The sequence below is a fragment of the Garra rufa genome, chromosome 19 (assembly GCF_049309525.1).
Source record: "Garra rufa chromosome 19, GarRuf1.0, whole genome shotgun sequence".
NCBI lineage: Eukaryota > Metazoa > Chordata > Actinopteri > Cypriniformes > Cyprinidae > Garra > Garra rufa.
Window position 1 is genome coordinate 20,059,517 of NC_133379.1, and position 27,779 is coordinate 20,087,295.

The following is a 27,779-nucleotide window of genomic DNA, read 5'->3' on the forward strand; positions in this document are numbered from 1 at the left end:
AAAAAAGATTTTCATTGTGGTTTTTCAAATGATTTGTGAGCAGCCAAGCAAACAAAAACCACTGCAATATACACATTTTAAATAAACAAATGTACAAAAACCATTAAAAATACCTTTTTTATAAAACCATGAATAATTTAGAAGGTCTCCATTTATTATCCATTAAAAACACACATTCCTGGACTTGTTCAGATATGACAGGAAGTTCGAAATCAGTGGAAAAAATAGAGCTGAGTTGGCTTTTTCCTCATTCCTACAGACACACGCGGAGTGGCAGCTCTTCCCTGAACACCAGTACTTAAGAACTCTTACATTACACATTAATCTAATCCCAGCAATTTCCCAGAGCTTTTAACAAGAGTGAGAAGCAGGAGGCCAAAGAATAAAAGTGAGAAGTTCAGTGGTATTAGCATCATAACAAGACAAGAAATTAAATCAATTTTTAACTTTGATCTCCAGCTTCTTCTGTTTGAAAGTCAAGTTCTGTCAAATATTAGTATTATGTCATACTTTGCATCTTCAGTTTCTTCAAGGGGGAAATGGGATGAGCGAGATTTCAGACTGTCGGAAACATGAGAACTGCAAAGCGTTTGTATTTCTCTGTTACTAATCTGATTTCGTATCTTTTTGTTCGCCTACAAAAGGACAGCGGTGTTTATTAAGACAGGATTGGGATCTAATTCCGTGTTGTGTAACTCTTAAAAGGAATAATCCTATTAATACAGAGTATTTCATTGGAATGACTAAGCTCCACCGACGCAGTTTGTGTTCAAATTGGTTTGTATGTTTGAAAATATAGTGTACTTAAACTAAGTTGTTTTTTCCTTCACCAGTGATGAATCACTGAAATGTGGCTTTACTGTAGATTATAATCATAAGGGATTATGTTCAGCCCTTTATCTGCTGTGGAGAGTGACTGAACTACCTGCCATGTGGTAAAGACATGTGCGCTCCAGTGTAAATATTTCAGACTACGTTGATGGAAAGCTCCAGTGAGAGTATAACCAACCCTTTGCTCATCTAAGAGAAGGTAAGTGCTTCTTGAACCATATTTGGAGAATGTCTTTTATGTGCCTTTTATTATTCATGACATATTTTGGGACTAGAGTAGGCCTTTTATGTCCTCAGAGGGCTTTGGTGCACAAATAATCATTCTTTACCATTTCAGATGTTCCTCTGGTCATCTGTGTTCTCTAAGGAACCCCAGGTTCCTGGTCAGCGCTCGCCTGAGGAACTGGTAACTAACATGCTGATGACCGAGCTGGGCTATTTGCTGAAGCGCACTGAGCGCCTCCGCCAGGAGAGGGCGACGGAGAACCGCAGACGCAGCTCCTCTGTGGATTATAGCTGGCTGGCCGCACCTCCACAAAAGCCCGCCTATGAGATTCCAGCTGGGGAGATACTGGAGCTTCAGGATCTTTGTGCCAAGGTTTCTCCCTCCCAATGCGGTCCCCTTATTCTCAGGTAGACTTTAGTGAACGATGCTAGACCTCAAACAGCAACATGCATCGATTACTTTAAAGTAGATCTATTATGCCCTGTTTTACAATATGTAATATAAGTCTCCAGTGTTCCCAGAATATGTCTGTGACGTTTCACCTCAAAATACCCCATAGATATTTTTTATATCATTTTGAAAATGCATATTTTGAGTGGAAGCAGAAACACGCTGTTCTTTGTGCATGTCCCATTTTCTATAATAGAGCTGTGCCTACCTCTCTGATACTCTGACAAAAAAACATTTGTTTGGTTTTGATTATCATGTCTATCATGCTGAAATCATGTGTTTTAAAGCCACACCAGTAAACTTCTCATATACGATTTTCTGAGCACATACATCCAAAGCGAATGCACAGAAAGCGGCTGTCACACGGCATGTGAGTACTAAACTAAGTTCTCTTTCATGTCTTATTACGCTTGAACTGTCAAATACACACGTTTATGTTAAAAACACAAATGAGTTACAAAAAAAGTTGGTTATGTCTGTGAAGTTATACAGCTTGGAAAGAAATTACATGTTTATATGTGACCCTGGACCACAAAACCAGTCTTAAGTTGCTGGGGTATGTTTGTAGCAATAGCCAAAAATACATTGTATGGGTCAAAATTATTGATTTTTCTTTTATGCCAAAAATCATTAGGAAATTCAGTAAAGATCATGTTCCATGAAGAGTTTTTGCAAAATTCCTACTATAAATATATCAAAATGTAATTTTTGATTAGTAATATGCATTGTTAAGAACTTAATTTGGAAAACTTTAAAGGTGATTTTCTCAGTATTTTGATTTTTTTGCACCCTCAGATTCCAGATTTTCAAATAGATGTATCTCGGCCAAATATTGTCCTATCCTTACAAATCATATATCAATAGAAAGCTTATTTATTAAGTATGTATACATCTCAGTTTTGTAAAATTTAACCTTATGACTGGTTTTGTGGTCCAGGGTCACATATTAGATCTGTGTGGCAGCAGCACAATATACAGTAAATAAATCAATAAAGCCACTGCTCTCTTGCTGGGACTCTAAATAGTGTTCTGTGCTCGTCTGTGCAGCCAACGACATAACAGTTAGCATGCTTTGCTCAAACTTTTGCCATGGCGTTAGAACTGGTACACCGTTATCACTTGTGAAAACACAGTGGGGACCTGAACATAGCACTTAAATACAGAATCTTAGTATATTTATATTAATATGGTACAAGATTTTCCTACTTAAATCGGTGTGATGAACAAGTTAGTTCAAAAGTAATCTAAAAGTAATCCAAAAGTAGTCTGATTATATTACCTAAGATGTGTAATGTAATTCTTTACATTACTATCTACAATTTTTGTTATTAACTTGTATCCAGCACTGATACTGGCTTGAAACAAAACAAAAGTGTTGTGCTGAAAACATTTTTAGCTTTTATTTCCTCGAAAGTATTTTAAATTACATTATGGCATGAACAAAAGATGTTTTCTTAAACCTCATTTTGACCGTATTAGATCTCAGGGCATGTTCTCAGTAATCAGCCACATTGGCTAACGTATAACAAAATAAAAAGGTCCTTTCAAGACAAACCCTTATGAAATAATTTACTTACAGTTTGTGATGCAGCTGCAGTCAGATGACACTGTGCCACTGGGTGATGCCACTCTCCATGACACTGTGCATTTGCAAAACAAAATGTCTATCAATCCTCACACGATCTGGGATGCCATTAAAAATATCCACTCGTTTCTTATGCTGGGATCCTTCTGATATCTGTACAAAGTCAGGAACGAGCCGTTTCAACCAAACACGTCAATGTGAACAAACTTTTACTTCATTTGTCCAATTGAAGACAGACTCAAGCTCGTGGACTGTCAGAACAAGACAAGATGGTGGCAGTGATTGTAATTTATGCAAATATGCAAACAACTGCACCTGGGTCACATCACCCTGGCATCTCAAATCCAAACGAGCCGTTTTTGGAGCTTGATTAAATAAATGCTTTGTTAGGTTTTAAACTATCAAATTTGCAGGACATTTTAATGGTACAAAGACCTCTTATATGCCAAAAGATCAAGGCAAATTTGATTTCTCATGTCATGACCTCTTTAAGGCAAAACTTGTATTATATATCTTACTACTTTGGGGTAACTTGTATGGACAATGATTTTCAATGAATTTATGTTTAAAACAACTTGGGCCAAGAGGAACAGTGTCTTTAAACAATAATCTGCTTTTATGTTCTGTTTAGGCTGAGGAAAGTGATGACAGAAGTAGAGCCAGAGGTGACTGAGGTTTCTCGTCTGTTCCGTTCCGTTCTGTGTAACTTCCTTGATGAGGTGGAGGAGGGAGAAGCCAGGGAGAGAGCACTGAAGGCTCGGGCCAAGCGCAGTAAAAGCATGTCTGTCATAAACCTGCGCTCACGGCTTCGTGTCAACCCACTGTGGAATAGAGTCACAGTCAGTCATGATGCTGAGGACCAAGCCGAGGGAGAATATGAGGATGAAGACAATATCTGCATAAACAGGAGGATCAGAAGTATGCCTGATATCAGTGTAGTGGAAGAAAGAGCGCTGACTTGAACAAGCTATGTCTGGAGTAGGGAACTCTTTATGATAGGGGCAAAAAGCAGATTACTTTAAAGCATTGCTTGTTCCCCAGTTAAACTTAACTGGCAGTACACTCTTAAAAATAAAAGTTACAAAGAGGGTTTTTTTAGTGAAGAATGGGACCCACAAAGAACCTTTCAGTTTTTTTTAGTGTAAAGAATATTTTAATAATCTAAAGAACCCTTTTCCACTATGAAGAACCTTAGGTGCTCAGGTACAAAGCTGGTAAGCTACAAAAGCTAAAAGGTACACCCCTATTTACCCCTAAATGGTAAGGTTAGTAGTACCTCTTAAAGATTTTCAGTTAATGAACGAAACATTGTAGCACACACGTCCCATCCAATAAATCGGAATAAGATTCGTGCTTTGTTAATTTGTCGTAATTTGTCTTAGATTTAAAATTACGTCCATTTTATTACAGTATTCAAACAATACATGCCGTTTTGACGCCGTTTAATGTGGAGTGACAATCGCTGTAGTGCCTCAGTTAAAGAGAAGCGGCAGTTAATCGTCTCCTCCGCTTTAATGCCAGTTTCAGCCCTAAATAAAATGAATAAATTTACAAAGGAATGTTAAAAGAAAGTGTACAACTTACCGAAAGCCTTAACTTGTCTCAATCGTTCCGTCAGTGTTTCAACCGCTGAGAAGAACTATAATGCAGCTTGTAAACAATGTAATATCACATTTACCTCAGGGAAGAAAAAAAAATTCGGTGACCATAAACTCGTTAGTCAGCTAGAAATATGAACTCTACAGATGAACATTATGCTAAATGTATAACATATGATATAACAATAACTCAATCTGGATATGACAGCTACACAGCATTTAAATGTTTATATTTCAATAAACGAATTGGAGTAGAAATAAAATATTATTGTTGTAGGATAAATTTTATGATAAAAACATAATGTGTGTAATTAAGTGTTTCATACAAATCAGTTCATTTTTAACCTTCAATATTATAGTAATGTAGTAGGCTACCAGTTGACTCTTATTTACAGCATTAGTGGCGATATATTTGTTTTCCTTGAGAAATTTGGCATGTAGGCTACTATACCCGATATATATCCGAAATAATTAACATTGAATAGAACTGGAAAGCAAATTAAACTGCAAGCTTATTGATAAGCTGATTGATCATCATGTGAACCTTCCATCAAATGTGGCATATTTACCAAGTGCAAGAATTAAACATTATAGTTTAAAAATGCCACTTTTGTCCTTTATTTAAAAAGCTTTGATTAACTTTATTAATAATCTCATGAATTTTAAGTAATCATTTACTACATATGCTAGTGTAAAATGACAAATAGGAACAGACATTACAACAAAGCATACATTTGTATTTAAATTTTTTCTTCGTTTATACAGTATGCATTTCACAAATAGAGGGGTGGGGCATTTCCCCAATCTCAATGTCCAGTTAAACACTAATGAGTGTATATTCTAGAAAACACCATTTATGTTGAGATCTGGAAAGCAGTATTCTCATTTCCCAAAGGGAAATTTTGACAAGCGGTACGGTAGTGTACAAACAAGCTTGTGAAGGATGATTAAAAAAAAAGAACCCTGTTTGTTTTGTGTTTAACTTTCATGATTGACTGCCACAATTTAGAAAAGTTCACTAGCTCCAAATACTGATTTCCCAACTGCTGAATCAGCTGTATTCACAAATGCAAGTGGTAATCAAAAATACAAAGAATACAAAATAAAACCTTTAGGCAGAGTCACCATAAAAGCATAGAAGCATTAACATCATTTGAGATGGCTTGGTGATTTACTGATTCTGTTACAAACGTCTTCTCTAAAGAAAGATTTAGACAACAGAGAGAAAAAAGGTCTCAGAACACATGATGTCTGAAGATGTGTAAAATGATTAATATCAATCAAGAGTGAACTAGAATCTGTTAAAATGGTGGTTGTATATCCATGAAACAATTGGTGGCTTTACTCAGGGATATCTCCGTAATCCGTAATGTCCGTGATTAAGAAAACCAAAATATCAGAACATAATTTTAAGAGTTTTCTTTACAGATACAGAAACAAATCAGATTGAAATTTCAATGGACAAGCTGTTTTAAATCGACTACAACCTGACGAATGCTCCACCAATATAAATTCCATCCATTTTGAGGAAAAAGATCACTAAAAGACAGCTTGGCAGCCAGTGAGCATTGAAACAGCAAAGAAAAGAAAGAAAGAGACGGAGACAATGGCCTCTTTCATTCCTCAAATACTGAGAATCCCCCAATTCTTTAAATCTTAAGAGTGGACGTCAGGTCATGAAAACCACAAAGACAATGAAAAAAATGACGAGGATTAGGAACATCTTGATGAGCAGCCAGCGGTTGTTGGTCACAGACTGGAAATATTTGAGTATCTCTGTGTGCGCTAACTCCACGTTCAGCTGAGTGTCCTCCACATTAGCATCAATTCTGTCAGGGAAGAGAAAAGGTCAATGGAAAGAATAAGCGTTAGTTCAAACATAGTGCAAATAACACTAAGTTGGGGGTCAGTAAGATTTTTGTCAGTCTTTTGCTCTTATGCTCACCATGGCTGTATTTATAAAACAGTAATATTGTAAAATACTGTTATAATTTAGAATAATAAAAGGATTTTTAGAATGTAACTTTTTCTTTTGATGGCAAAGCCAAATTTTCAGCATCATGACTCCTTCAGAAATCTGAATCGCTGCTTTGATCTTTAAGATTTCTTTTATTTTGTAGAAACTGCAATCCATCGAATAGAAATTTAAAACAGCATTTATTTGATATAGAAACCTTTTGTAACATTATATGTATTTGCTGTTACTTTTGATTAAATTATTATAAGTATTAATCAAAAAAAAAATCTTAGATCTCAAGATGTTTAACTGGAGTCTAGATGCTGGCCTATTCAAAGCAACCAGAATTATTATTCTGCCAAATCAATTTAGAAAACATTTTTGTATGATACTGGTACTATTTACTATTGAAAGCACTGCCGGCTAACCATTTTGGCAGTAAAAGGGTCGATTACAATGGCAAAGAGCTTTTCATTATGGTCATACACAGTGATGACCAAACCACAAATGGAAGCTAATGGGGAAAAACACACTTGCTTATTGATTAGACAGTGAAACTGAATTAGAAAGAAAATAAAGAATGGTGCTTGAATCTGACTTACATTTCTGAGCATGTTAGCCATATTATTTACTTACTAGTATTTATTATTTATTAATAGTTTTGGTTATCTTTCATGTTTATATTTTCTGATATTATTAAATTTTTATTTAGTAATGCCATTATGTGCTCAATTTATTTATATAATTTCAATATTTTTATTTAAAATTTCAATTTAAAATTGAGAAATGTTAGCTTAGCAAGTAAAGTTTAAGCTTTTCAATTATATTTGACTCATATTTTATTTTAAATATCTAAAAAGATTTGTAATAGTTTTAGTTAACAGTAACAGTTACACTACCAGTCAAAATTTTTGAACAGTAAGATTTTAAATGTTTTTTTACCAAGCCTGTATTTATTTGATCCAAAGTACAGCAAAAACAGTAAAAATCTGAAATATTTTTACTATTTAAAATAACTATTTTCTATTTGAATATATTTTAAATTGTAATTTATTCCTGCGATTTCAAAGCTGAATTTTTAGCATTACTGTAGTCTTTAGTGTCACATGATCCTTCAGAAATTATTCCGATATTCTAATTTGCGACTCAAAAAACATTATGTTGAAAACAGTTAAGTACATTTTTTTTAGGTTTCTTTGACGAATAGAAAGTTCAGAAGAACAGCATTTATCTGAAATAGAAATCTTTTGTAACATTATAAATGTCTTTATCATTATTTTTCACTTTATCATCAATTTAAAGCAGCCTTGCTAAATAAAAATATCAATTTCTATAAAAACTCCAAGCTTTTAAATATTAAAGTGTATGTTACTAAAGCTTTTTATTAAAAACAATTCTGATCATTGTTTTTTTATTCATCAAAGAATCCTGAAAAAATGTACTCAACTGTTTTAAATATTGATAAAAAAATTTAAATGTTTCTTGAACAGCAAATCAGCATTATGGAATGAATTCGGAAGGATCAGTGATCACTGAAGACTGGAGTAATGATGCTCAAAAATAAATCACATTTTAAAACACATTGAAATATATAGCAGTTATTTTAAATAGTAAAAATATTTCAAAATTGGACTGTTTTAGCAGAAGAGACTTCTTTAAAAACCATTTTTAAAACCTTTTGACCGGTAGTGTATATCTGAAATTATGGAACAGAAAATCAATCTAAATGGATATAGAATACCTCCAGACAAGTTTTTTCCTCACCTCTGTACTGTCTCTTCCTGTTCTTTCACCATATGAGCCAGCTGCTGAAATATGGAGCCGAGCTCCACAATGGTGGACTCTATATTCTGCATAGTGTCTGCACGATTCTGAATGTATGAATCCTAAACAAACACATAACAACAGAGATTCAAACACTTGAATACTTGAATCAAGAACCTGCAGATATACATTGCAAAAAAAAAAAAAACGATGAACAAACAATACCCGTTCATTGATTAACTGCATCTGCTGACTGGAGCTGAGGTCCATATCTATAGATATGTCTGTCTTCTTGGTGTCGTCCTGCATAAGCACTGAATTATCTGTTGAGAGATTCAAAAGGAAAAAATAACTACATGAATGTTAACAGTGGACAATCTCTGCTTTGATCTGAGATGATCTTACTAAAGCTGTTGGTGTGGAAAGCGGAAGATGAGGCAGGAGTCTGAGAAAATTGCTCTTGCCTGCTTCTCTGCTGCTTTAGATTCTAAACAGAGAGGAAAATATCTCTCAAATATTGTAAAAATGATTTTAAAGTGTAGCATGATGGATCTAACACTAAAATGCAGATTAGTTACCTCTGTTCTGACTTCCAGGACTGATTTGAAGTCACTTGACATCGATGCCAGTTTGGACTAGAAACAAAAAACGAGATTTCAAGTGGAAGTCCACTAGACATTTTTACTTTGTGTCTGAGCGCTAAGGCTAGAGGTTAATACCTGTAATGAGACAACGATGGTGTTGGAATGTGTCTGAAGATGTCTGCCATTCTGTCCACTCCGTGATCGAACGAGTTCCTGCAGGCCGGCTATCTGCTTATTTAGACTGTTAATGTCCTGAGTGAAATCAGATTACAATATGAAATAGACAGACAGAACAATGTGTCCTCAGTGAAGGGAAAGTAACAATCAGCCTAACCTGTTTCACAATGTAGGTCAGTTCATCAATTTCAGTTGCTTTGTCATCAAAAAGCGACTTTCTTTTGGCAACTGCAGGTGAAAACAGATTGAGTTACATGACGAAACAGTCCAAGGCGTTACACGTGTGAGATAGCGAGGGAGATGAGATACTTACGGATTGTGAGCTTTTCCAACTTGGCGAAAGTGTTGCTGAGGTCTCTTCCAATTCGCCTGTTAATAAGATGCGGTCAATAGCTGTCATAAGGCCAAGTCGATGAAATAACACAGACCATTAAAGCTTAAGTAGGTCTGAATAAATTATAGGCCCTATGCAGTGTCTCGGTGCCAATACTAAATACAGTTGCAGGAAAAAGTCTGTAAACCCTCTGGATTTTCCAGGAAATTGGTCATAAAATTTGATCTGATCTTCAACAATAAACAAACAATTGACTGAAGTATGTGAAGCTTCAAAAGCTAACAGCAGTAACCTGGAGTGCAGTCAGTGTTGAGACACTCTGCCATATGAAAGTCATTTTCACAAATTTTAAATCTGCCATTTGGGTCAATTACATGAAGCTCATTTATTAAAAATGCAACGTATATATAATGTTTCATACTGAGTATGTTTATTCATCTCAAAAACGTCAGTCTGATACCACTGTCCTGACATAATGAAAATTAATTCTTACAAAGAAGTCTCTTACCGGTATGCTCACAAAGCAGCAATTATTTGCTCAAAAACACATTAAAAACATATTGTGAAATATTGTTATTTTCATTTCAAAAATTTTTTTTCTATTTAAATACATTTTAAAAATTATTCCTGTGATGGCAAAGCTACATTTTCAGCATTATTACTCCAATCTTTAGTGTTACATTATCCTTCAGAAATAATTCTAATATGCTGACTGTCTGGTCAAGAAACATTTATTATTATCATTAATGTTAAAAACTGTTGTGGAAACTGTAATACATTTTTTTTCAAGATTGTTTCAGTGATCATCAGTTCACAAGAACAGCATTTATCTAAAATATAAATCTTATGTAACATTTAAATGTCTTTACTGTAACTTTTCCTTGCTATAGGAAATGATTCGTTTCTTAAAATTAAATACTGTCCCTTTATAAAATAATAGTAATACTAACCCCAAAATTTTGAAAAATTTTTCACTGTAAAAGAATAATGTTAATTAAGAATTAATAATATCTTTAACAATATCTGTAATTTATAATCATGATTTTACTTAAATATTAAAATAGTTTAAACATGTATTTAGAGTGTAATTAAAATATTCTTAATTGTTACTTAATTATACCATATGACATTTTTGGAGTTAAACTTCTCATTGTTGCTGTGTAAATATTTATTATTATTTTTATTATTTTTGTTGTATAGTTTGGTGTTAACATACAGTGCTGTTCAAAAGTTTGGGATCAGTAAGATTTTTAACGTTTTATATGTTTATCAAGGCTGCATTTATTTGATCAAAAATACAGAAAAAAAATATAATTTTGTGACATATTATTGCAATTTAAAATAACAGTTTTCTATTTTAATATACTTTAAAATATAATTTATTCCTGTGAAGCAAAGCTGAATTTTCAGCATCATTATTCCAGTCTTTAGCGTCACATGATCCTTCAGAAATCATCCTAATATGCTGATTTATAATCAATGTTGGAAACATTTGTGCTGCTTAATATTTTTCTGGGACCTGTGATACTTTTTTTTTTTTATGAATCTTTGATAAATATAAAGGTAAAAAGAACAGCATTTATTCCAAATTGTGTACTACAATATACACTAGAATTCAAAAGTTTGGGGAGAGTAAATGTTTTCTTTCTTTTTTAAAGACATTAATACTTTTATTAAGAAAGGATGTGTTAAATGAATAAAAGTGATAGTAAAGACTTACATTGTTAGAAAAGATTTCTATTTTGAATAAATGCTGTACTTCTTAACGTTTTATTAATCAAACAATTACAGAAAAAACGATTAAAGGTTCCAAAAAATAAAAAAAGAATTAAGCACCACAACAGTTTCAACAATGATAATAAATCAGCATATTAGAAAGATTTCTGATAGGCTGATAATAATTCAGCGCTTCGTCACAGAAATAAATTATATTTAAAAGTATATTAAAAAAGGAAACCAATATTACCAATTGCAATAATGTCTCACAACATCACTATTTTTTCTGTATTTTTGATCAAATAAATACAATTTTGAGAGACAAAAACATTAAAAATCTTACTGATCCCAAATTTTGGCAGTGTACATAATTGTATTTTCTAACAGAATAAGAGTGTAGGAAATACTTTTGTTTGATCTCATCTTGATATGTCTGTTAACATCAAACCAAATGTTAATTTATTGTTGTAAAGCATTAATTAAACCTAAAAATAATACATTTCTAAAGAAAACATGTTAACTTTTCTTTTTCATATACATTCTTATATGTCACTGACACTGACAAAAAGCAATGCTTAATGTGAACCATGAGCGGACCAAAATAGATCTCACAGCACCTAAGATTAAGGATTGCTGACTTGGATGAAGCTGGAAAGCTGCCTTCAATCTGACACACTGTGACATAACCAACCACACCAAAGATCTCAAGAATATTGTAGAACCTAAACAGATTTGTTAAGAGGAATGGTGTAAAATTACTCCTGTTCATCGAGTTCTGATCTGCAATAAGCATTGGTTTATTGAGGTTAGTGATCCCAAAAACAAAACAACAACCAAAAGAAGTAGTAAACCTGTTATCAAATCCAAGGGTTCACATACTTTTTCCACTATGCACTGGGAATATTGTCTATTGCTGCTACTTAGTTAAATATCAAATCAAAATGATCATAAAACCAGTAAAAACCCAACATTCACATACTTCTATATAAGTGATTGAGAGTTTAACTCACTTAGCCAAGAGTGTGAATTCACTCCGCTGTCTGACTGCACTGTTGACCGCTCTGACAGGTTGTGCTCCATTCTGGAAAAGAACAAGAACAAAACTTAAAGGAGTAGTTCCCTTTCAGAACAAAAATTGACAGATAATGTACTCACCCCTTTGTCATCCAAGATTTTCATGTCTTTCTTTCTTCAGTCGTAAGGAAATTATATTTTTAAAGGAAAACATTTCAGGATTTCTCTCCATATAATGGAGTTCTATGGTGCCCCTGAGTTTGAACTTCCAAAATGCAGTTTAAATGCAGCTTCAAGGGGCTCTAAATGATCCCAGCCGAGGAAGAAAGGTCTTATCTAGCGAAACGATCGGTTATTTTCTAAAAACATTTACAATTTATATACCTTTTAATTTCTAAACAGAGTACACACAGAGTTAGACAGGTTAAAAAGTATATAAATTGTTTTTTTTTTTTAGAAAATAACCCATCGTTTTGCTAGATAAGACCCTTCTTTCCTCGGCTGTGATCGTTTAGAGCCCTTTGAAGCTGCATTTTGGAAGTTCAAACTCGGGGGCACCATAGAAGTACATTATATAGAGAGAAAGTCTGAAATGTTTTCCTCAAAAGACATAATTTCCTTACGACTTCTTGGATCTTGGATGACAAGGGGGTGAGTACATTATCTGTAAATTTTTGTTCTGAAAGTGAACTACTCCTTTAAGCAATTCTTTGGTATTTTTCAACTCATGCCACCATAATTAAACCTATTAGACACTTGCGGGTTACTGGACAATATGCAACAGTAGTTATCCCACCTGTCTCCCCTGAAGAGACTTGCACACAGACTGAAACTCGCTGGTACGGTCTCGGCAGGACATGCTGAACGTGTCTATGACAGGGACGATGGGTGCTGCGACAGCCAGAGGGGTTTCCAGCTGCTGGACCAGCTGGGACTGGGTCTGAGACGGCCCAGTGTACACCCCGTCCTGACTGCTTCTAGGACCGTGACGCCGACGTGTGTTCATGGATGCACCAACTCATCACCTTATAAAGAGGCAAGAGAAAAATTTAAGTGTGTTAACAGCAAAACTATAGTCCAATTTTACTTTTATTCTTCAATGCGAAGTAAAAACACAACGCATGTGTGTCACAAATTAAATAATATCTAGGCAGTATTGGGAATGTACCCATGATGTCAAAAATATGCTAATTTGCACTTTTTTGTATCAATGTTGAAAACAGCTGCTTAAGGGAGTAGTTCACTTTCAGAACAAAAATTGACAGATAATGTACTCACCCCCTTGTCATCCAAGATGTTCATGTCTTACTTTCTTCAGTCGTAAGGAAATTATGTTTTTTGAGGAAAACATTTCAGAATTTCTCTCCATATAATGGACATCTATGGTGCCCCCGAGTTTGAACTTCCAAAATGCAGCTTCAAAGGGCTCTAAACAATCACAGCTGAGGAAAGAAGGGTCTCATCTAGCAAAACGATCGAGAAAAAAAATTACAATATATGTACTTTTTAACCTCAAATGCTTGTCTTGTCTAGCTCTGTGAAGAGATCAAAAATGTATATACATTGTAAATGTTTTTAGAAAAGAACCAATTGTTTCGCCAGATAAGACCCTTCTTTCTCGGCTGGTATCATTTAGAGCCCTTTGAAGCTGCATTTAAACAGCATTTTGGAATCAAACTCGGCACCATAGAAGTCCACTATATGGAGAGAAATCCTGAGATGTTTTCCTCAGAAAAAACATCATTTCTTTACGACTGAAGAAACAAAGACATGAACATTTTGGACGACAAGGGGCTGAGTACATTATCTGTCAACTTTTGTTCTGAAAGTGAACTACTCCTTTAATATGTGTGCGTGGAAACAGATACTTTTTTTAGTATTCTGTAACATTATAAATGTCTTTCCTGTCACTTCTAATCAATTTAATTTAGACAGCTGTTTTGAATAGAACATGTCTAGAAACGTCTGCTTTTCTACTGTTGTCATCTTCGTATTGTCACTCTTTTAAAAACAAAAGAGTGCGTTCGTGTCGCAGTCTGCGTATCTCATTATTTTGCAGTCATTTTCAAACTATTTTTATGAAATCCAGCTCTTGTTAGCTGTTAAGCTAAATGTGTAGCTTTGGCTAAATATATGATTATAATGTTTCCATCGGTCGAATAATGAAAAACGTCACAAGCGTCTGAATAAAAGAGCAGCGTTGATTTGTGAACTGAAGGGAGATGACAACAACATGGGAGATGAAAGATACAAAGATTCATTTCTCACCACTCTGCCTGTCTGATGGTTGAACTGTGTGCAGGTTGTGAATAACATCCGGGTCTTAACATAAATATCGACGTCACTGCCACGTCTTCTTTAAAGGAGATGCTATTATTATTTTCAACACAAGGTGGCGCTGTGAAACTATGTTTGATGTATGAGCTGTGATAAAATAGTGATATCAATATTTTCATCAAAGTAAAAGATATACATTATGTTACATATTATGTTAAATAAGTGAAACTCATGATTGAATTAAAATCGTTTATTAATAAGAAAGCAATCAAAAAATAGGCACCAAAATATGTACCATGTTTGACATTCTGATTATGTTTTCATCATTTGTGTACTTTTCCCTTTTTCTTCTTTTCTTTTTAATTTTCTTATTGGGTATTAAGACTTGTAATGGCTTAATATAACATAAATGATGTCTCTTACTGAAATATGTAGTAGAAAATGCATAAAAAAGCTTAAATCTAAAAAAAAATCCACATCGTTTTATATATATATTGGACTATGGGGGCGTCATAATTTCAATGACGTCTCTGTAAGCTACTGTCGCTACCTGTTGCTATTTTTATCACAACGCAACTAGGAAAATAAAATATTGATACCATGACCACTGTGTGGCTTTTGGTTGTAATTTTCAGTCGAAGGGCAAGAGAAGCAATGTAATGTACAAAATTCTTCAAAATGTTTGACATAATCTTAAATACAAAAGTTATGTTGTTGTTATTATTATTATAATTATATTCAATATATCAGTGATGTTAGTGACAGATCATTTAAATAACATTATAAAATATAAAATAACTGGTTAAATAAGCAGATTGCAATGTCTGTGGTATGGATGAGCTGTTTCAAAAAAGCATCATTGTTGGCCTCTGTACCTGTGGAGAACAAAGAGAATAATAATAATAATTGTATTATTATTATTTAAACACCATGTTAACCAAGTTAACTTGGCCACATCTAAATGTAAATTATACAAATGATACAGATATATGATTTACAAAGGTTCTATGAAATTATAAAGCAATCATTGCTTTTAATGTTAAAGGGACAGTTCACCCAAAAATAAAAAGTCCCTCATTAATTACTCACCCTCATGTTGTTTCAAACCCATAAGACCTTCGTTCGTCTTTGAAACACAAATTAAGATATTTTTGATGAAATCCAAGAGCTTTCTGACCCTGCATTCCAAAGAAGAGTGAAGGTCTAATGGTGCGTTCACACCAGACGCGACTTGCACGAATAAATCACGCTATTCGCGCGTAGTTGGACACTTGAACATTTAAGTTTACTCGCTTCATTTGCGCATGAAATTCGCGCGTGACATTTACTTCACAACAGACGCGAATTCACGTCATGGGAGGGGTGTCTGCCACTCAGCGGGAAAGCAGTTGTAAAATAGGTGAATGAGCTCAATTTGCCAGCTTTAGCTCGCTTGTGGTCTCAATATGTATATATATGTAGGTCAGATTGAGTAAAGAGCATTTTTAAAAAAAAACTTACCAGATTTGTCCGACCTCCTCACTCACTTTCTTCCAAGCAAGATCCTTTTAATTCCTGTTTCTATAAAGGTACAAAGAAGTATCGTACAGCTCCGAGCAACCACAGACAGCAACGGTGATTTTGTCCTCCACTACCTCACACTACTAGAGCAAGCTCCTGATTGGTTAACGCGGCGCGAATTTTCGCCAAAGTTCAGATTTTTTAACTCGCGCGATTCGCGCGAATGGTGCGGCAAACGCTTGAAACAATCAATTCGCGTCGCTTCATTCGCGCTATTCGCGCGTTTCGTGCCGCCTCATTCGCGGGTTTCGCACCACAGGATGGCTATTTGTGTCTTTGCATTGACGTAACATGTAAATCACTTGTGCTTGCCGGTACATTCGCGTCCGATGTGAACGCACCATTACAGGTTTGAAATGACATGAGGGTGAGTAATTAGTAACAGCGTTTTCATTTTTGGGTGAACTATCCCTTTAAAGGAGTAGTTCATTTTCAGAACAAACATTTACAGATAATGTACTCACCCCCTTGTCATGCAAGATGTGCATGTCTTTTTTTCTTCAGTCGTAAAGAATTTTTTTTTTTTTTTAGGAAAACATTTCAGGATTTCTCTCCATATAATGAACTTTTTTTGTGCCCCCAAGTTTGAACTTCCAAAAATGCTGTTTAAATGCAGCTTCAAAGAGCTCTAAATGATCCAAGCTGAGGAAGATGGGTGTTATCTAGCAAAACGATTGGTTATTTTCTAAAAACATTGACAACTTATATACATTTTAATCTCAAACACTCGTCTTGCCGAGCAAGACAATATGAGCATTTGAGGTTAAAAAGTAAATTGTAATTTTTTAGAAAATAACATCGTTTTGCTAGATAAGACCCTTTTTTCCTCAGCTGTGATCGTTTAGAGCCCTTTGAAGCTGCATTTTGGAAATTCAAACTCAGGGCACCATAGAAGTCCATTGTTTGGAGAGAAATCCTGAAATGTTTTCCTTAAAAAACACCATTTCTTTACGACTGAAGAAAAAAAGACATGAACATCTTGGATGACAAGGGGGTGAGTACATTATCTGTAAATTTTTGTTCTGAAAGTGAACTACTCCTTTAAGTCATAAACCTGCGCATTACCTGCACTGACACTGGCTGTCTTCAACAAACGGCAGTTCAATAATTTCAGGAACTACCTCCCCATGCGCATTCGTGGTAAACTTCTTGAACTGTAATTTTGTTGGGGGGAAAAAATAATAAAGTAAATAAAAATAACAGTAGGAACATGTGATGATGAACTGAATCAATTCCATTGCCATACCTGCATCAAAGTGGTGTATGTGCTCACACTCACACACAGCATAGCCTCATCAGAGCAGCAGCCGCCACAACGCTGCAGAGGCACGCATGAGGGGACAACTTTCTGTGTCACCTCAGGGAATTCATCCTCAACTTTAACTAAAATCTCACGTGGTTTGCATAAGGTGCTGACATAGAACTTAAATGCTAAAACCAAAACAAAAACGAACACAATATAAAAAAGACACGTAATATCGTAAAGTCTATTCAACTTGCTTCATGTGAATAGTACTCATAAAAAGAGAAAGAAAGAAAGAGAGAGAGAGAATACCTTGAACAGATTTCTGATCGATATATTGGTTGTGGGGATTCTGTGGGGTTAGAGACAACATCTGGGTAATTTCGAGGTTTATTTATTAGTGATTCATTAATTTCAACTGTTTTTCTATTGCTACATCATTAGTTTCAGAATAACCAACAGGTAAATTAGATGTGAGAGGTTACATCTCTCCTGTCTTGTTATAATTACACTAACAGATATGAGCACGTACTCCATCATCCTACGTCATTATAACTTTCACCCAAACACGTACTCTATGTTTACAACGCCTACACACGTAACTACGTTACACAAACGAAATAACATAACTGCATCTATTATTAATAGTATTAATAGTTTTACTGCCACTTAACAATTACCGTACTAGAAAGAAAAACTAGGCTAACAGAAAACATTTAGTCAGTTGGAATTTAGTCACAATGGAAAAGCACAAACTGAAATTAATATATCAAATAGGTTCCTAATTTATATATGTTAAAGAATAATTATACCTGAATATCCATTCCAAATGCCTGGTGGTACAGGACGAGACACAGCATACACAGAAAAACTTGCATCATTGTCGAATAACTGTTGCTTTGCGAGACAAATGTTAGACTGATGAAAATTCAAATAGCACTGTTCATTTGAATCCTATTTTCCGGTTTAACTGTTACTCACCGTATTCTCATGACAGATTGCAAAATAAAATAAAATATTTTGCAATCTGAATTTATGTCACCTTTTTACTTAAGAACTTAATATGACATCACCCCTAAATTCGTGATTTTTTAAATAAGTCTCTTCTGCTCACCAAGCCTGCATTTATTTGATCTAAGGTAGAGCAAAACTAAAATGAGTAAATATTACTATTTAAAATAACTGCTTTCTATTTGATTATATTTTAAAATGTAATTTATGTCAGCATCATTACTACCCATTAGTCTTCACATGATCCTTCAGAAATCATTCTAACATGCTGATTTCTGTTAGTGTATAGGAATAATTTTGTATCCACCTACCATTCATAATATAGTAAAAAACGTATTCACACAAACATTCACTTAAAACCATCATTTGTTTTGCACTTTATTCTTCAAAAAAAAAAAAAAACAGCAGCAAATGAGTTGTGCACTAGGTGGAATGCAATGTATATCTGTATGTATGTAACTGTCATTCATAGATTCAAGATCTGTGTCTGAGTGCACTAATTGCTGACAATTAATAATGCCTTTTTTCTCTCCCCAATATCAAAAACTGACGGTCCCTTTTGGTATTTTAATCCATGTCTTAAGAGTATACACAAACACTTAATTAAAAAGACAAGATTTAGCTCTCACCCCCCTCACAATGGATTACATAAAAAAATAAACAGTACATGACAATCTTAAAAATCAGTTTGGTTTTATGCGTCTAATAGCAATGAGATGGTTAATTTGAGTGCAAAGTTTGATTTTATGAAAGAGTAAAATGCCACCCCCTCAATTAATCAGACTTCAGCCAACTACTAGTGATTGACAGAGGTATGTTCTGAGGAGGTCTGGGATGTGCTTTGGAACAAGTTGGTAAGAGGCAAGAATTTACAAATGCAGGAAAGCGAGTCTGTATATGCAATGCTGGTGTTCACTTTGAGTGGGACATTCAGTGGATTCTAAACCCACAGTTAAGTCTTATTCTCAGCGCTGATGCATAAAAGAAAGTTCTGGTCCTCCAACGGTCATGATGATAGATGTTCTGGCAGACCATCAAGTTCAGCCTTTAGCGTTGGCCTTATCAGAACAGCTTTATCATGCTTTCTCTTGACTTGCCAACTCCGACCCACTTCACTGAAAAGAGAGAGAGAGAAAAAAAAAAAAATCTAATTACCATTTTGACATTTCCAAAAGGGTTTGTACAGATAATGTAAAATTAAATTCCAGAACTTTCAAGGACTTTAAGCACTACTGTTTTTTATTTTCAATCTGAGATCTCACTTATCTAACAAATGTCTTCTCTTTTAAATTCTAAAAAAAGATAAATAAATATATACTTTTAAAACAAAATGGCAATAATAAAGTGAAGCACATGTGAAGTATTACTACTCAAGTATCACAACGTATACTACAATTTCACTATAGTAAAACCATGGTTAATTTTTTTAAGGGATTTGTATTTGTGTATTTTTTTCTTTTTGTTTTTATAAGTGTACTGCCTTTTGTTTGATATTTTCTACGATTTAGGGAAAAAAGAAAAAATAAATTAGAAAAAAGATTGACGAAATCACTTCAATATCCTGATCTGAAACAAATGGTTCACCAAAGTTACTCTGAAGCCTAAACTGAATAAAATGATTTGCGCACACGCACCAAAGTCATGATCTGAATCAAATGATTCAGGATCTGTGCTCCGAAGTTCTGACCTAAAGCAAAAGATTTGCAAACCTGCTCCAAAGTTCTGAACTATTAGAAATGAAATGGGTTGGGATCCACACTCCGAAAATCCAATCTAAATCATATGATTCACAATCCACACACCAAAGTTCCGATCTACAGTAAAAGACTGGCAAACCTGTTCCAAAGTTCTGATCTAAATGAAATGATCCTCGATCCGTGCTCTGAAGTTCCAATCTTAAACAAAAGATTGACAAACCTGCTCCAAAGTTCCGATCTGAATCAAATGATTCATGATCCACCCTCTGAAGTTCCAATCTAAAGCAAACAATTTTCGAACCTGCTTCAAAGTTCCGATCTAAATGAAATGATTGACAATTCAAGCTTTGAAGTTCCGATCTAAAGCAAAAGATTCACAAACCTGCTCCAAAGTTCTGATCGAAATGAAATGATTCTCGATCCATGCTCTGAAGTTCTGATCCAAAGTGAAAGATTCACAAAACCTGCTCCAAATTTCCGATCTGAATCAAATGATTCTTGATCCAGCCTCTGAAGTTCCGATCCAAATCAAATGATTCTTAATCCACACTTCAATGTTCCATTCTATGTCAAATGATTCATGATCCACACTCTAAAGTTCCAATCTAAAGCAAAAGATTTGCGAACCCACTCCTAACTAAATCAAATAATTTGCAATGCACAATTTGAAGTCCCGATTTAAAACAAATGATTTGCGATACAGGGAATCATTTTGTGACACAATGGTTTAACTGATTTGGAGTTTCAAAAATCTCAATTTCACCCATATGCTTTTTAAAAGCATTACAAACAATGTAGAAATCTGAAAATGAATGGCTTTTAATTTGATCTGGATTTTGCTAGTGTATCACTTGAAATAAATGATCAAAGTCACAAGTTTGAATAAATCAGTTCATCTGATCCTCTTTTTGCATCTTCTGCCATGTTTACATAACATTATCAGTACTACTACTAGATTAGCTTACTAGTTTTATGACATTAACTACAATAAGGGGAAAAAATGTGTTGATTTTTTTTTAAACATCAAATTCAAGTATTGTAAGCACTTCAAGGACCTTTAATGAACCTTGGTCTAAGCATGTCAGTAAGTTACATTTTTGTTATTGCATACATAAGTGATTTATACAGTAAGTGTATTTTTACCTGGCACCTGCAGGAAATTCTCGATAAAGCGAATGTAAGCTTGTGCCTGTGAAGGCAGCTCATCAAAACTGCGGACTCCCTCAGTGCTACAACACCAGCCAGGGAATGTCTCATAGGTCACTTGAACCTTTGTGAGGACGTCCATGTTTGCTGAAAAATACAATATAATAATGCTCCATTATCAGTAAAGGTCTATATTTACTATGTTACCATACTACTTATGCATGAATGTCATTGTAATGTGTGAGAAATCTAACAAAAATATGTAACATATTCAGTCAACTCACCAGGAAAACTGGGAAGAGGCTTTTCATCAACAGTGTAGGCTATGCCAATCTTGATTTCTGGCAATGTGTCAAGAATGTCCAGCTTGGTCAGAGCAATGCTAAAAATAACAGAAGGAAAAGTATTAATAAAAGCTTACTAATAGTGTAGTCAAAAAAGCATGTTAATGCAGAAAATTAACTTGAAAAACTGACATCTATTCCATTGGAATTAGAGCTTTTTTTTCTCATTTTCCAATTCTCTGACAACTGCTGTCAACATCAAGAAGAAATATTCTTGAGCACCAAGTCAGCATATTACTATAATTTGTTATTTACATGTTAAAACATTTAAATACTAAATATTTTACAATATTACTCTTCTACTTTACTTTTTTTTATATAGATTTTTTTGGGGAAAAAAGCAGCTATGCTCACACTCCAAAAAAAAAAAAAAAAAAAAAAAGTTTTAGTGTGTCAAACAACTCACGCTGAAAAACCATTAACCATGTGGGCATAGCGAACCAACACCAGGTCCAGCCATCCACAGCGACGCCGCCTGCCTGTTGTGACGCCAAATTCCCTCCCTCTGCTCTGAAGCAGATCACCAGTCTCCTAGAAAACATCAGGAAGAACATTAACACTTTTCAAATATAATAAATGTGAGGGAATGTCACTAGTTGCAACTGACTCACTGACACACTCACATTATCTTGCTCAGTAGGGAACGCCCCCACTCCCACCCTGGTGGTGTAGGCCTTCACCACTCCATACACACGGCCGACGTGAGATGGTGGGACTCCAAGACCTGTGCAAACGCCTCCGACAGTGCAGTTTGATGAGGTCACAAAGGGGTAGGTCCCTGAGAGAGATGGAAACATTAGACATTTGTATCATTCACGTATTTCCACTGTCCATAATCCCAAAGCACACCACCAGTGGATCTCCCTTTTTATGCAAGATTGCTGTTCATACCGAAATCGATATCCAGTAAGGCAGCGTTGGCTCCTTCCACTAGAATCTTCTTGCTTGGTCCATTGAGGGCTGTGTGCATGAAATAAACCCCATCAGTTACTAAAGGACGTAACCTCTCAGCAAAACCCTGAGGGTGAAACGGACAAAATATTACTTGCAAGTTCATGAAAGAGAAGATTCACAGAGGATATTGAAAGATGCGAAGATGCTAATCACCTTCAGTTGCTCAAGCTCAGCATCAACATCAATATTAAGGTTAGGATACGTGGTCTGAAAATGACCAGCCAGCACCCGAAACCTGTGGAGAGATATTTACATGTATTTAATTTTCTGCCATTAAGGTCAGTCTCATCATTTAGGCATTGATTTGTTGACACGAAACTATAATGTGAATTAAATGAAATTAATAATTAAAGTTACAATCTCAAAGCAAACAATCAACAATTAGGATTGTATAAAAATGCAATTTTTAAATTTCACAGAGAAAGACATTCAAACAAAAGCAGATATGCTTATTTCTTATGTAGTTTTCTGAAATATACTTACTTTTCCTCAAAGACTGAAAAGTCTGAAACCAGATCACACACTCTCAGTCCATTACGTGCTGCTTTGGAGGAATATGCAGGTCCAATGCCCTTCTTAGTCGTGCCCAAACTGTAAGGCAAAGGAAGGTGAACTCAAAATTAACCTTCCAGAACATGATCTACAAATTAAGTTTTTATAAATAAGCTTGTGTAAGTATAAAAAAAGAAAACTCACTTCTTCCCTGCCTGCTGCTGTCTGAGCTGCTCCTGTATCCCATCAACGGCTTGATGGAAATTGAACACTACACAGAAAATGAGAAGAGCTCTAATTCCAATGGCATAGATATCAGTTTCTTGGTATTTTTATTTGTCTGAGACAATGCCAAACATAGTCAATGTCATCAGGAATAAACCAAAATGACTCTGATGAAGTCAAAACAGAACCGTACCAATATGTGCCCGGTCAGATATCTTCAGTCGTTCCTCCCATCCTTGAAGTCCTAAATTAAACAATCAAAAGCAAAAGAAATCATTAACAGAAAACCCAAATACCTCATGTATCAAAGAAATAAATTTATGTATATTGGTTTTCATATACACTATCAGTCAAAAGTTTTTTTAACAGTAAGGCCCGGTTTAACAGACAGGGTTTAGACTAAACCAGGATTAGGACATAGATTATTTACAACATTTAAGCAATTTTTATAAATGTAGATAGAAAAAAAAACATTACTGGTGTGCATCTTGAGGTAAAACAAAGGCACTGATACATGTTAAGATCAGTCAGTGCAAAGTTATTTCAGTTGAAACAGCTCAGTTTACATTATATATCTAGGACTAGGCTTAAGCCTTGTCTGTTAAACCAGGGGTTAAAAATTTAAATGGTTTTGAAGAATCCCTTCTGCTCACCAAGCCTGCATTTATTTGGACCAAAATACAGCAAAAGCAGTAATATTGTGAAATATTTTTACCATTTAAAATAATTGTTTTCTATGTAAATATATAGTTAAAATGTAATTTATTTCTGAGATCAAAGCATCATTACTCCAGTCTTCAGTGTCACATGATCCTTCAGAAATAATATGCTGATTTGCTGTTCAAGAAACACTTTATTATTATTATTATCATCATCAATATTTAAGAGTTGAGTATTTATTATATCCAGGATTCTTTGATCAATAGAAAGACCCAAAGTTCAGTATTTAACTGAAATAAAAAGCTGTTTAACATTATACACTATAAAAGCCTGAAGTCAGTACATTTTTCTTTCTTTTTTGGGGGAAAGGAAATTTTAAAAATTATAACTTTTATTTAGCAAGGATGCTTTAAATTGATCAAAAATGATGATGAAGACTTTTATAATGGTACAAAAGATTTTAGTTCAGATCAAATGCTGTTCTTATGAACTTTCTATTCATCAAAAAAAAAAAAATCTACTCTGCTATTTACAGCATAATATTAATAAATCTTTCTGAAGCAGCAAATCAGAATATTAGAATGATTTCTGAAGGATCATGTGACTGGAGTAATAATGCTAAAAATTCAGCTTTGAAATCAAGCTGGTAGTGTATGTGAAGGAATGTCTGAGTTTCAGGTACAATGCTCTTTTTGCATATTTTTCATATTTTATTTTGGTACAGTTGTACCTTTAAGAAAATACGTTTTTTTTAATGTTCTGTATATGTTCATTTAGTAGAGAAAAGTGCTCACCAAGTCTAGATTATTATTTTTTTTTTAAAATGTGTTGATTTTGCGGTAAATGATTTGCATGTACTTTACAACAGCTGTTTTATCCAGACCAAGTCAACAAAAAAACACACCTTTTTAATTTTTTTGAAAGAAAATGCATTGAGAAATATACAGAACATCATCAAAAATTGCCAAAAAATTTAATGTTTTAGTTGAGACTTCTGCTCACCAAGCCTGCATTTATTTGACCTAAAAGTACAGAAAAGAAACTGTACAATTTTGAAATATTTCTATTATTTAAAACAACTGCTTTCTATTCGAATACATTTCCAAATGTAATTTATTCCTGTGATTTCAAAGCTTAATTTTTAGCATCATTACTCCAGTCACATGATCCTTTAGAAATAATTCTAATATTCTGATTTGCTGCTCAAAAATCATTACTATTATTACATTAGTATAATTTTTCCAGGGTTCTTTGATAAATAGAAAGTTCAGAAGAACAGCATTTATCCTACACAGAAATCTTTTATAACATTATAAATGTCTTTAGCATCACTTCTGATCGATTTATAGTGTATAATGTTACACAAGCTTTTTATTTCAGATAAATGCTTATCGTTGGATCTTTTTTTATTCATCAAGGAACTCTGGTGGGGGGGGGGGGGCATACTTAACTGTTTTAAATATTCACCATAATAATAACAATAATAATAAATGTTCCTTAAACAGCATATTAGAATGATTCCTGAAGGATCATGTGACACTGAAGACAAGTAATGATGCTGAAAATTTAGTTTTGATCACAGAAATAAGTTACATTTTAAAATATATTCAAAATTTAAACAGACTTTAAAAACATTACAAACCTTACCCTTCAAAAACTTTTGACTGGTAACGTTAGTGTATCTTAAATGAATATTAGAGGTCACGCTAATTCTACACAAATAATATCACATTGACATCAACATTTTGTATTTTACTCCATAAACACATCACTTACCATTGCCTTTTTGTGAGTTCTTCTCAGCCTCCTCAAAAAGTCCTGGCAGGTGTATCACAACACCATTTCCTGTAGGGAAGCACAAAAAGGCGCTCAGTAAACACAGCAGGATGTCAACGGTTGAACATCCCATACCAAACAATGAGATCAATACAATGAGAAAAGACTGCCAGTTTGAATGAAGAGTTATAAATACATACTTTGAAATGGTCAAATAAAAACATACCAATAAACGATGTTGCCTTTTTGTTGAGCACGCCGCTAGGCAGCAGGTGAAAGTCATACTCCACTGAATCCACCACCACTGTGTGTCCCGCGTTATTTCCTCCCTGATAACACACAACTGTTATGAGCAAGTATCGCGATAAGATAAAAATCTAGCCGCAGGAAACGTTACATCCCTTGTCCTGTCAACAAGTGGCGATGACTAAAGAATAAAGAAAACTTTGTTTTTGCCTCTTTGTGAGATTTGTGATGCGACTTCTGCACGTGATTGCTTCCGCATTCACCTCAACACAAGAGTCTACGAACAGCAAGCCTCTGGCGGTACAGACATTTGCTTCCGCAAACTCTCACAAACACACAATTATAAGAGAGATGAACGGTTGGATACCCACCTGGCATCTGCATACAATGTCGGCGTCCATTGCCAAGAGGTCGACCACTTTCCCCTTCCCCTCATCGCCCCACTGAGCTCCCAACACGACGGTCACTTTATTCTGGGGCTCCTGCGGGATCCGCAGCGAGTCCACGCTGTCCCTGGAGCGCTTGAGCGCGGGCTCACCGTTCAAAGAGGCCGTTTCCTGACCATTAGACATTGTGCTATCCGCAGCCATGCTGAAAGTGTGTGAAGAACAACGTGAACGCGGCTACACTACTCCAACGTGGTTACGCGCGAAATCGGCCGCCAAAATAAAAGTCCGGCAGCCAAAAAGAAACAAAAGAGACGGTGGGGTTTGCAAACACATGGACGTCAAAACTGCACAATGAACATGCATGCTTGTAAAAATAATTCGGAGGGAGTGAGACTTACTGTTAAAACGGAGGTCAATTAAATATATTTTTCACAAGTAGGTGATTTTGTCCGTTTTAGACGCTTATTATATCTCACTTCACCGGGGTATTTTGGCGGGTAGATGTTGTGGGTGAATATAAATAAAAGTCTTGTTGCGTTCATAACATTTTATTTTATTTTAGTACTTGTAAACAGAGGCGGACCGTAGTGAAGTATTTCTACTCTGCTGTAAAAGTACTTTTCAAGTGTGTTTTTCTTTAGAAAACTTTACTTCACAACATTCCAAAGCATAATATTGTATTTTTTATGGCATTACGTTTTATATTAAACAACATTTCATACTTAATTACTTTAGAAGTCTATTATGTTCTTACTTTTACTCAAGTAAAAGTAGTTCAAAGATTTACTTGAGTACAAGAAAGCACTACATTTTTAATGTTTTAAGTATTAAAGGTAAAACAAACAACTTTTATTTATGAAATGTAGTGCAGTAAAAAGTATGACATTATGCTTTGGAATGTGAAGTAAAGTTTTCCAAAGAAAAACACTCTGATAAACTTGAGTAAAGTAAAAATACTTCACTACTGTTGGCCTTTGCTTGTAAACACTGTGTTCATGTAATTGTTCTTAATATTGACATTCATTTTTGCTCAACTGTAACAGCTGTTAACCTCTTTGCGATCTAGTCTGAATATTTACTTAAAAAAAGTGAAATAAAATAAAATAAAATGAACTCCTTCACTCTTGAAGCTTCTTTAAAATAGCCAAATATAGGCCTATAGGCTAAATTTCAAAACATGGGTGAAGTGCATTTAATAAGTCAAAAGTGCAATTAAACTAGTCAGTTTAACTATTAACGCATTTTTAAATCATTCAGTTGTTTATATGTGACCCAGAACCACGAAACCAGTCATAAAGATCAGTTTTTTAAATTGAGGTTTAATAAATAATCTTTCCATTGATGTATGGTTTGTTAGGATAGGACAATATTTGGTCAAGATACAACTATTCAAAAATCTGTCCAAATAAAGTTCCTAGCAATGCATGTTATTAATTAAAGTTAAGTTTTTATATATTTACAGTAGGAAAATATCAAAATATCTTCATGGAACATGATCTTTATTTAATACCCAAATGATTTTT

The 27,779-nt window shown here is 34.5% G+C and overlaps 3 protein-coding genes across 3 annotated transcripts; 1 reads left to right on the forward strand and 2 right to left on the reverse strand.

Moving 5' to 3' along the window:
• Nucleotides 1-809: 809 nt before the first annotated feature.
• LOC141292291 (protein RD3) lies at nt 810-5,270 on the forward strand. Its single transcript, XM_073824297.1, has 3 exons — nt 810-1,030; nt 1,169-1,464; nt 3,724-5,270. Exons 2-3 carry the CDS (start codon nt 1,169-1,171, stop codon nt 4,052-4,054), a joined length of 627 nt encoding a protein of 208 aa, XP_073680398.1. The 5' UTR covers nt 810-1,030; the 3' UTR covers nt 4,055-5,270.
• A 136-nt stretch (nt 5,271-5,406) lies between these two features.
• Nucleotides 5,407-14,564, reverse strand: stx5al (syntaxin 5A, like). The gene is made up of 11 exons (XM_073824296.1): nt 14,505-14,564; nt 13,033-13,261; nt 12,233-12,303; nt 9,486-9,541; nt 9,330-9,400; nt 9,131-9,247; nt 8,990-9,046; nt 8,817-8,898; nt 8,637-8,734; nt 8,412-8,533; nt 5,407-6,519 (listed from the first exon to the last, which is right to left on the reverse strand). The coding sequence occupies exons 2-11, from the start codon at nt 13,240-13,242 to the stop codon at nt 6,360-6,362; spliced, it is 1,044 nt and encodes a 347-aa protein (XP_073680397.1). The 5' UTR covers nt 13,243-13,261; nt 14,505-14,564; the 3' UTR covers nt 5,407-6,359.
• A 4,111-nt stretch (nt 14,565-18,675) lies between these two features.
• On the reverse strand, nt 18,676-26,474 carry LOC141292251 (adenylosuccinate synthetase isozyme 2-like). Its single transcript, XM_073824252.1, has 13 exons — nt 26,239-26,474; nt 25,848-25,950; nt 25,622-25,690; nt 23,379-23,429; nt 23,165-23,231; nt 22,952-23,059; nt 22,622-22,703; nt 22,406-22,532; nt 22,138-22,292; nt 21,921-22,045; nt 21,455-21,552; nt 21,168-21,317; nt 18,676-19,442 (listed from the first exon to the last, which is right to left on the reverse strand). Exons 1-13 carry the CDS (start codon nt 26,455-26,457, stop codon nt 19,390-19,392), a joined length of 1,407 nt encoding a protein of 468 aa, XP_073680353.1. The 5' UTR covers nt 26,458-26,474; the 3' UTR covers nt 18,676-19,389.
• Between the last annotated feature and the right edge of the window lie 1,305 nt (nt 26,475-27,779).